General features: G+C 49.7%; 1 protein-coding gene across 1 annotated transcript; it reads right to left on the bottom strand.

Moving 5' to 3' along the window:
- Nucleotides 1-7,553: 7,553 nt before the first annotated feature.
- Nucleotides 7,554-10,409, bottom strand: HO133_001263 (uncharacterized protein; the record flags this gene model as incomplete). Its single annotated transcript, XM_037292193.1, has 4 exons — nucleotides 7,554-7,620; nucleotides 7,671-8,031; nucleotides 8,099-8,512; nucleotides 8,564-10,409. 4 exons carry the CDS (start codon nucleotides 10,407-10,409, stop codon nucleotides 7,554-7,556), a joined length of 2,688 nt encoding a protein of 895 aa, XP_037151612.1.
- Between the last annotated feature and the right edge of the window lie 1,199 nt (nucleotides 10,410-11,608).

Below are 11,608 nucleotides of genomic sequence, written 5' to 3' on the forward strand. Positions count from 1 at the left end.
TGAGAGAATAGGCTTAGTGGTACTGTTATACGGCAAGGGGTAGGTACCCATGAGCTTCTGAGTCTTCATGTCAAAGCAATTCGAGTCATTTGGAAGAGAGCGCGCCTATTTCACTTCTCCGTAGCTTCGCAACATGAAGCTTCGCTGTTCAACTTGTGGAATATCAATATATCCTCGCAGTTCGATACAGGGATTATGCCTTCACTTTTTCTCCTTTTTGACACTTACGTGGAGAAGGATTTTAAGACGGATCTCAGACTTCTTCATTTGTCTACTTGTTGCGCAGCTTAGCCTAACGTCATTGTTGTTTGGTAGGAAGAGGAAGCCAACGACTGACCAATCAGGAATTGTGACTCCGTTCATCTGTCTACATGTTGAGAAGTCAAAGCCCATTGTCACCACCGCTTGACAGGTAGATGATACCGACAGCTGATGAGGGTAGAATTTGGGGTTTTTTTATTTGTCTCTCCATTGAGGAATGAAAAGCCAATAGTGCAATTGTGTCAAGGGTGTAGCCCCACCCAGAGATCCCCTTAAAAGGAGAGTCATACATGTTTGACAGTTTGTGCCGTTGCTGTCACTGTTGGATAACACAGCTATGGAGGATGTCGCCTCAATCACATGCCCAATCTCTGGGGAAGTTTGTCATTCAGTCTTGGTAATTCACTCTGTTGCTGTAGAGCTGTGGATCGAGAAGCCGGGGAATGATTCCCCCAAATTGACTATCCGCCCTATAAGGAGGCTGCCATTCATTTCCAACACTCAATGAAGTCGTTGGTGTTGTTGCAAAGGGAAGCTGCGGTCATTCACTGTGCAGGCGTCACGCAGACTGCTGATGAATCGAATCGGAGATGAAGCATATAGCGAATGAAGTCGTTGGTGTTGTTGCAAAGGGAAGCTGTGATTATTCACTGTCCTTTAGTCATGCAGGCGTCACGCAGACTGCCAATGAATCGAATTGGAGATGAAGCATATGGCGAATGAAGTCGGGAGTTATTCATTCTTTTACATCACGCAAGGCGTTTTGCATCACACAAGGCGTTTTGCATCACACAATTTGCCACCCGCATCTCCGGGTATATAAACCCCAAAGTTTTCCAACTTCTTTCCCTATTTCTTTCTCCCACATCGACACATCTTTCCTTAGGTGAACACGATCTATCATCGTTGATGTTCACTGTCCATCAGGTCCTTCATGCTGGATGGAGCTACCCATTTATATCGTTCATGATGAGTTCATCTTTGAGCAATGCAACCTTTCACCATCAACAAACATGACATTCTATTACATATTAATATAGGATGATGTTGCTGTCACACATTACCTTCTGAGCTCGGACATCCTGTATAAAAATACCTGTCATTGCACAATCTGACAGACCTTCTCCCGCTTCTCAGTCTCGGCCTTTCATTACGAAGGTCAACTGAACATCATTTCTAGAAGTCCTAGCATCGGTCTATACACCGATTTAGAACCTACAGTTCTGGCAGCTTCCCCGTCTGACAGGGTGGTTTTGTACCCCGACCCCTCCCTATTCGGTGTCAATAATCCGCCGCCACTGTCTCATTCCCACCCGTACCCGTCAACCACCCTCCCTTTGGCCTGGATCCCACCCTGCTTGCGCTGCTTGGACCGGCTTCTGGACTCTGTTGGTCAGTTGTGAATGAGTCATCCAGACGAATAGTTTACTATACAGGCGATTCCGTCAAGTGCCCTGGTCAATTCATCGGGGCTCCTGACCTGGTTGATAGGTACGTAAAGCACCTTATTTGCCTACATTGCTAACAAAAGTTGCAGGCGGTCCTGTGCTCGTACAGTCCTGCGAGTGACTCTCGCCGCACAAAACAGCAACAACAGTGGCTCGTTGACTCGAAAGCCGACCACAGAGCTACTAGCCCTCAGTAACCACTAGAAACCGTTGCTTTAGGATCAAAGAGACGCACGGACGGCGGTTGATCCTTACAAAGGTCAGCGAGCTCGCTGACGAGCTCAGCCTCAGGGGAGTGGCCTGGGAGAAGATGTCGACAGCGATCGATATCATCCGGCACAGTTACGAGGACATGGATCGAGACCTACTCGACCTCATGACGAGCTACTTTCACGATGGACACGAAATAGCCTCCCGTTCTGACTTGGGCCGAAATGGTGAAGCATAGGAGGGACGAACATGAAGCCATGCTAGCCGCAGCTGAGAGGATCAGACAGGAGTTGGCCGCCCAGCAAGCGGTTGTGGAAAGAACATGAGAACGGCTATGGATCAGGGACGAAGATTAGGATACATCCTAGGGTACCTTGTGGACTTCCTCGAACGAAATCAGAAGCTTGAAATTCCTGGATGCGTGTTGTCGGAGCTTTCTAATAAGTCAGGATGAGCTCACCCATGCTGCGGGGATGCCTGCGTCTTAGCAGGACGTGGGGCGAGGAGGATAGGCTCGCTACCGACAACAGTGAGAGGAAAGGACCGCTTACGAAGTCTAGGGAGAGGGACCTCAAAAATGTTGTACCTATCCAAGACACAGCATTGGACCAGTCCAAGCGCTGTTCACCCTACAAGCATCGAGCCAAGCCACGGTGCTTCAGCAGGTCCAGTGAATAACCTTCGGTCTGCTCCCGCAGCTGATGACGATCCAGGAAGTACATGGACTCCTATACGTACACGGTACTGCGGCAAAGTTATCGCGGTGCCTGCAACTCCACCAAGTAAAGACATTCGTGCCCTTAGCCACATCATGCAAATGCATCTCTCCATAACATTTGCACTGGGAGTGCAGGCCAATTGAACATGCTCAACTCGATGGCAGGGTCGTTCCCTGTGCTCCTGGAGACCGTTACTGTCTGCCAAACCTTCCCATGCGCCAAGCGACTTGTGACCGCAGGGCGTAGCAACGTCCGAACTACGCTCATGAGAAGATTTGACCGTAATTCAATAGCAGAGACCACATGGTCGAAGAGGAGAAAACGCTCTCACGAAAGAGCAAGCGAAAACAACATCCCTAGATGGTGCAGGTGTGGGTGGCGGCTCGCATGAGCAACGTTCTCCCAACGGCAGTTGATGGCATGAGCCTGATCTTGAGTGGTGCGTCCAGCCAGGTCGGGAATCCTGCCTCCTTTGATTGATCGTCGTGTTACAGCGGAGCAGAAATTTTTGGCGGAAGAGAAAACAAAGCCATTGATCCCTCCTTCGGTGCCAGGGCCAAACGCAATTACTTCCAAGCCCAAGGACGTGATTGGAGCCCCCTCGGGTGGTCCGTCTGTCCCGGCGGCGCAAGGTCAGTCACCCTATCTACGACGTAAACGTTCGCTGGTTGAACATGCGTGGCCAGAAGTCACCCCGAGAGTATCGAAAATCGGAGCAAGCCACACCATAGAGGTCACAAGTGCCCGGCTGCAGGAGCTCGGCATGATCAAGTCATACCTAGCGGAAAACGTATCTAAGATCGGGCAACATACTACCAAAAGCCTAAGGAACGCCGAGGACTCTGAGAAAGAAGGATCGCAGCCAGCCGACGCACACAACCATGAGACCCTTCGCCAAAACCACTTACATTGACAACATGATCACCGAGCAGTCGCCGCTTCTGAAGTCATTGGCACGCATAGGATGCGTAGCGCACTTCCTATACACGACTTTCTGCTCCTTGGTACTATATAAATACCCTTGTGCTCAGAGCAGGGAACTATCCAGTCCCACAGTGCCATGGTTCTTATACGCAACCAACGCGCTTCCAGGGTTCCCAAGAACCTCAACGCACAGACTTTGTCTCGCATCAACCTCTGTATACCCCTGATGCGGGCATCAGCAACGACCCGTTCCTGCCGGATACCCAATTTCAGTATCAGGAAACGGATTTCCGTACACAGTACACTGGTATTGGCACCAACCCTTTCTAGCCGTATATCGGCTTTCAAAACCAGCAAACGGGGTCCTATACACAGTACACTGGCAGGGGCGTTAATCCCTCATGGCCGCATGTCGGCCTTCAAGCTGCGCAGCCAACCTTTGCTTTCCCTCATCAGCAAGCAGACTTCGGTTACGGTCTTCATTCGAATATTCAACTATTATTCCTCAAAGTATGATTAGCAACTACAGTCGCATTGAGAAATTTAGCCATTACAACCAGGTTCCGTTGGGTCGATGTATCCCCAACAACACGCAAGCTATGGCTTTCTGTTGGGACGACTCAGGAGAAGAGACTGATGATAGACATCCTATGTCTAAGACAGTCTTACGAGCGACGGGAAATTACCGAGATTCTCTGGATCAAAGGAGGCAAGAATCCAGCCGATGCGATGACGAAGGACAAGGGATGTGATGCATTGCAAAGACTAGTGGACACGAATCAACTAGATCTAGATCTGGAAGGGTGGGTGGAAAGACAAGATATCGATCAATGAGGGATCATCTTTCTCCCATTGCTACTAGAAATACGCCTAGCATGACCGGATCTACGCCCACTGCAGCAAAGGGAGCAATTGCAGTCATGGAGGTTACGGAGAAGGAATGTTTTGATAGCATGTGAATAGCCTCACTTTTTCTGTTTCTTGCCAGTGTTGGAACGACTCAACACTCGCTACCACTAGTACTCATTCAGCCTAGTCATTGGTATATGAAGGCCTTTCCTGTACATAGAATTCTTCTTCCTTAGACATCATTAGGAATACCATAACTAGTGATAGGTCTAAATGCATACCGAGGTATTACCAACACTTTCAACAACAAACACAACCTGTTGGAACTGATGGTGTTTCCAGCCCACCATTTGGACTGTGTGGGAGTGTTGGAATCAGCCAATAGGAGGCCAGCATGGCTACACTAATTACTTCCAATAGGTGTTATTACTACTCCTCATGGTGGCAATGACACAAGTGGCAAACGGCCTTAGCGTGGGCTTCACACCATAAATAGGTAGTCCACCTCCATCCTTCTTACATCCTTCATAGAACATCACAATAGAATAACTATTCTACATGAGATGAGACCATTGAATGCACACATTATCCAATAAAAACCCTGATTTCACCCGTTTCCGGGTACTAGTACAGAGTTCACGCCCTTGTCCTCAGCAACCTTCGATTCCTATGGGTTGTTGTACTGGTATACCGGTCGAAAAGGAAGGTCGACTGCAGCGCTTGCCTGTCTAGATGAGCTCAGCTGGATACTTGACTTATCACGATCGATATTTCTTTACGAAAGCCAAGAGCAAGCGTGATGGCATCGAATGGTGTCCTTCTTTCTTCTTCTGCACCGGACGGGCGACATTTGTGCTGCAAGGCGAAGAGTATCATGGCTGGGAGTGGCTCTCTCATTTTGATTGCAAGCTTGTTCTTTAGTTGACATGAGGCATGGAGGAATGGCGAAATGGAGCAAAAGAAGGCTCGAGGAAGGGAGCGGAGGATCGGTGCGATGTCTACAAGAAAGACTGGAGAAGATCTGTAGTATGCGAAGAGAAAGCTGGAAGACGCCGACAAGGGGATGGAGGAAGAGCGGAGGGAAGAGCGCGTTACGGACTAGGGATACCGGGAACAATATCTCATCGGTGCAACAGAGATCCGCTTTCAGAAACAGGAGGTATATAGCTAGATTGTGAACGAATGCATATAAGCATATTGATGTCGACCACCTCTTTAACTTTGAATGGTAAACGAATTCTAGCTCAATTCTAAATGTGACGTACCTCGAACTCCATCCATTCAAAACTTCTTTCCCACATGGCCCTTCCCGCCATGGCTTCAACCCCCATGTATCCCACCCACCCTCTCTAAGCCTTTGATACCCACACCAAGCGCAAGCTCCTGACTCAGTACCCCAAGAAATTCCTCAATTCAGACGTCTTTCAAGCCTCCAACTCTGCGAATCCACCAGCTCAAGCAGCCAATGGTTTGCCGGATCCTGTCTCACCGGGCCCACAAGAGCATAAACCCTCACCGGTCCCAAAACCCTTCCCCGTCCTCCTCGCAGCCCCACCCCTCCACCGCCTCTCCTCCGGCCCCCTCCATACACGCCTCCAACCACCTCGCGGTCAAAGCCGGCAAACTACCATGCACCCTCGCTCTCCCCACACCCCTGACGTCTCTGTACCCCTCCAGAGCCTCGTACCCGCCGACCCCCCAACTCGACCGGAAAACCTCCACCTCCAGCACATGCGCCCCGTCAAAGACCCTCTTCACATCCTCCTTGTTGTAAAAGGTGTCGCAATCGAGGCGCACGCGGACGTGGAAGCGGCGGATCAGGCTCAGGCACACGGTCGAGGTGACGGTGCGTGCGGGGTCGAGAGCGAAGAGCATGGAGGTCAGGTAGGAGGGGTGGGCCTGGAAGATGTTCTCGCCGTAGAGAATGGTGAGACCGTCGGCGCGCGTGCGCTTGGAGGCGAGGAGGATGTTGGGTGAGAGACCCATCGATGTGGGCGTCGGGGGGCCCAATTGGTGGGCGTTTCTGGTGACGATGGGGGTCTTGTGCGTGAGGAGCAGACGGAGGATCTGGTTTGGGATTTCTCCCGGGAGCTCGAGGAAGAGGAAGGGCATTGGTGGGCTAGGTGTCGATGGGAGAATTCGCGTTGGGAAGCGGCGGTCCAATTGATCAAGTGATGACTCTATTGAGAGCTTTATTGTTCCAGTAGTCTCAGGATTTGACTTCTTGGCCTTTGGGTGACACGGATGATATATATATGCAGGGAGCCTGTCCCTCATCCATTGTCGAAACGCATTCTAAACTTCATAATGATGACTTATCAGCGACTTGGTCAGCATGAAGCGACGTTTGTATTGCCCAAACAACGATGGTGTAGGACAAGCAATCCCGACAACATTGAAGCCGATTGAAAGATGACCGGAGGTTCATATCAGCGTTTCTGGATTGACTTCACGCTAGCCTTTCTTGGGCCAAGACAACCTAATGCTCACTGTACATTTGTTGTGAGCTGACAACCCTCGAGTCTTGCAATTGTCTCTCGAGTCTCAGATGATACGCAAAGATAGTCATCAAGGAACTCTCCTGGGTTTGGGTAAGGACGCTCGATTACACTACAAGTTTTATACCGAAGAAAGATTTCAGGAAAGCAGAGACATGTATCGTGCGGGTGTTTCTTTGTGAATGGGTCGTTTAGAGTCTTAGAAAGTATGGAGAAGGGCGTCAAGCTCAGACTAGGCGACCCTGAGGCATGACATTGGGCTCAAGAAGCATGCCAAAGGGCCTGATTCTTAGGTTCCAGGCATGTGGAACTCCGCTCTTTTCGTGTTTGTAACTGAGATGAATTTCAAGGCTCCATGCCCTTGATTATCTCCTTCATTCCGAATCGCTCTCAATCTCGGCGAGCTTGGTGGACCGGGAAGGCGTTATTCGTAGGGACTAATCTTAGATACGCAGCATTTCAGGTCTTCAATATGCCTAAGAAGCAATTGGATTAGCATAAACCAGAGCGACACCATCTTACTATGTCATGGAAGCACTGGACAAGGACCTCTTCTGGATCAACGATGCTTGAAATCTATATGAACGTGACAGGATACCCAGGAAAACGTTCGCCAGATCGCTCGAGATGCAGTACTGGGGCCCCTATGCAACGTAGTTGTAGACGTTACGCCCCTCCTCGTCCCTCTCCATATAATCCTTGTCGATCAATCTGTATCGGTCAGCACGGTCACATAGAACCACAACGATTGATCGACATACTTCTCAATATTCTTCTTGATATCCGCCGGATCCAACACGCCCCTGGTCTTCGTTGCTGAGATAACCTCACTCACTAATTCCGCATGTGTGATGCTCTTCCTGCTCTTCATGATTCTGACAATAGCCGCTTGCGTCTCGTAATTACGATCTGCAGCGACACGCTCATGCGTCTGTTGATTCTCTTGTTTGGTCTCTTTGGCTTGGATTTGGTTGATCTTGATGCGATACCTTGGGTGCGTGAAGTTGAGATTTACTGCGAAGGTGTCGGTGTCATTGACGTCTTTACCTCGTGGCTCTTTGGTGAGGACGCGGTACTTAGCGCAGGCAAGGGACTGGAGCGTCCGCTTGAGTTCGGTGTCATCTAGGATCTATTAGCAGGGCCACTTGGGGAAACGCATGTCACTCAAGGCTTTGGTCTTAGAACTTACCAAGGCCAGAGAAGGCCTTTAAGTCGGGATATGACAGAGAGTCATTCTTGTTGAAAGCGGTCAGGATCACAGCCTGGAAGCAGCTAACCACAATTTCTTTGGAGCCTTTCGGAAATACTGCCTTCAGCTGGCAATGGGCGAGGGCATGCTTCCACTCCAACTTTCGACCGGAGTGTTTCATTTTGTAATGCTGCTCGAAGCTTCTCGTAGCTTTCAGGACATTTTCAGGCACGTTGACAGTAACGTCAGGATACGACGGCCAAGCGGACGAGGAAAGAACGTTAACGCTCAGATCAAATGTGGTCCTAGTCTGCCTCTCTTCAAGCATAGACTTGTAAGACGAGATCTCTTCCCTCGCCATTTCGATATCTTTGAACATTTGCTCCAGGTTGTGTGTGAAGCCAGCACCGCACTCTAAAGGCTCGTCAGCGTTGTCGAACGAATAGGGTCTGGATTCAAGCATACCCGACTTCAAGCGAGTAAGCATGCTTTTCTCTGCATCGGAACTCGCACTTCGCCCCAACAGCAGCCGGCGAGCAAGATCTCGTTTGTAGAAAGCTTCAAATACAGCTTTGCCATGCACAAAGCGGAACAGATCTAGGACTTGGTCTAGCTGTTTACTGATCTCCACATCCTCATCCTCGCTTTCGCCCTCTTGATCTTCGTTATCAGGCGCTTTTGGAGCGTCTTCTGTGCCAACGCCAGAAGTACGAATGGCCCTGGTTCCACCTTTGAGAACCATATCAACGTATTTCGCGATCATTTCTCCAGGCTTGGGATTGTCGGTGCCCCAAGTCATGTTACTTCTCTTGCTCTTGTTGATGAAGGTCTCGAAAGCCTCACGTAGACTATGGCTCAGTCCTTCGTGCCGTTGGAAGGATTGTTCCAATATCAGGTCAAGCTTCTTTTTGAAATCTAGTAGCCTCACGACCATCTCCTGCTCTCGCTCTTCATCAAAGACAACCTCGGAGCCTTGCTTGACAATGAAGGCTTCGAAGGCAGGGCGAAGCTTTTCGCCAAGGCGTCTACGCTGCAGTAGTGAATAGAGCTGTGACATGGTATCCGGTCTGTCTTTTCCAAGAAGATCACCAACGTCGTCGACCACTAGGAGGCGTGTCTGTCTTTGATCCACCAATATGTCTTCAAGGTATTGCTCTAACGATTTATTAGTCGTCTGATCTAGACCAAACATATCGCAACGGCGGATTTCCTCGTCAATGAGCTTGACGCAGCTCTCGACATAGCCAGCTAGATCGGTTTCAGAGATAGTCCTTTCAGCCCATGACACATAGTACTGCTCTGATTCGGACATCAACCTTGGCTCGAAGAACTTCGTGTATACTGCCAGTGAGTGGAACATCTTGATCGCATCACGGTAAAGGCTGTCGTTGCGCGCTGATTCATCTCCACTCCTATCAGCACTGACCAGATCACAAGCCCCCTGTAGTATCTTTGACTTGAGCTGCTGAGGCATAAATATGTTCGTACGGAATTCGGTGACCCCCATTTCTTCTATCGATGGTAACGAAGCCGAGTGAAGAAGGTATGATCGATCGAGGTAATAGAAGATGGAGCGAAGAGTCTCCAGCTGCTTGTTCCATCTTGACCACGCTCGTACCACGGACTGCAAAACGACCACCGCGTTATCATTGCCCGAAATCCGAGTCAAGGGCTCGGTAACGTTGTGTAGCATGTTCCAATTGCACGTGTTCTTCAGCTTTTCATACAAACCCGCGGCTTTCCCCTGCCGGCACACAATCTCCACCCCTCTGTAAAGCTCCTCGTTCGAGTATGGCAGCTTCTCATCCGCAAAGATTGCTAACAAGGAAGCTTCCAATCGCTTCCAGACGGTGTTGTAGTACTCATCCGGGTCTGCTTTTAGAGCAGGTTTCATGTTCCTCACTTGAAGTTTGTTAGAGCTTGTGAGTGGGCCGATTTTCGGGGGGCGGATGCCATTGAATTTGTTCCTGACTGGACTGCTTTTAGGAGATTCAGTAGTGAGATCTACGACTTCAGCGGCTTGTCGAGGTTTAGGACTGGGAAATTTGAACATGTCTTCGGCTCGTAGGGTTTGCATTGGCGCCGAGGTGCTGTCAGTTTGGACTGTAGAATGATTGTGCTTTGGTCTTTTGCTGGGCGATGCACCGGGCAGATTGTTGGCCTCCAGGCTTTTCACTCCTTGCTTAGATGTTGCAAAGAGCTCTGAAATGGTCTTTTGAGGATAGGGTTCGGGTTTGGCTTCGGTAGGATTGGACTGCTTGCGCTTTCTTTGCTCTATGGCTTGACTGCCGCCGAGCTTGGCAGATGGCATCTAGACATCCACAGAGAGATATGTGAGCTTTTCTATATTTCCCTGTAGAGAATCTGAGCGGGATACTAAGAGAACAATGCAAGTTTGACAGTGGCGGTGGTTGAGCTGTGAACCTCGATCAGCATGACGCGAAGAGGTTGAACCTCGGGTTTAAGCTTCGGATTTACATGAACGGTTTATCTTCAGCCTCGTCGAAGGACCAACACCCTGGCTGTGCAAGTCTACAGTACCTGAAGATGGAACTGCCCGACGGCCGCTTGATTCGTCTAGTCAGCACACTCGTGCTCGCAATTATGAGCAAGTCAGTGCCAGCTCACCTCTTGCTCCTCCATCTAAGATCCTGGTATGGCATCAAATGTTACGAATGCTGTTGAGACCACAGGATGAACGTATGGGTGCAGTCCAATCATTTCCGCTACGTCTACGATTTGGGAGAACTATGTCTCCTTGTAAAGTATTCCTGCTTTCATCTTACATGCGGTTCCCTCATCATTATGCCCAGACTTGTCTTTCTATGCACTTGTTGCCCAATCTCCAAACGGCTGGCTACTATTGAACTTGCTTCATGGTAATTTCAACTCGAAATCGTGTTGACAATTTGTTCTGCACAGCTCTGAGCCGCCCACTCGGGGCACGTTTCGTCTTTCAACGTACCTGCATCGTGACATTGTCGATCTGCGTATATACAGCTGTGCACCTCAATATCCCCCAGGCGGGCACCAGCAACTCCGCTATCCACAGCAAGAGGTTCGGCTGGGTATGATGGGGATCCTTGCGCCCGGAATTGGTCGTATATACTGCTTGGGGCCAGTGGAATTTGGCAAGAAAATTGACTGCAAAATCATGAGCTTCTTGATCGTCAACTTAAGGTCCCAATACACCCAAGATATGTCGTGACACTGATCGGTAACCCGCAGAGGTCACAGAATCCTTCCATTTCCGGCCGGAAGTATCCTTGGACCATGGTGCATAACTTTTATGCCGGGATGGGCGGCTTCGTGATAGAGACCAATGACAGTGATCTCCATCCATATATGCCGGGCTCGCCGCGGCAATCAGTCACAGCACAAGGCGTTGCGATACTTGCAGAACATGGTCATCTTCCTGATATCTTACAAGAACCTTTAAACGATAAGAGTAAAGCCGACCATGTTGCCAAGACTCTTGCGATCGTTCAGGCGAGCTGGCTTCTCATCGAG

The sequence above is a fragment of the Letharia lupina genome (assembly GCF_014066315.1).
Source record: "Letharia lupina isolate WasteWater1 chromosome Unknown contig_12, whole genome shotgun sequence".
NCBI lineage: Eukaryota > Fungi > Ascomycota > Lecanoromycetes > Lecanorales > Parmeliaceae > Letharia > Letharia lupina.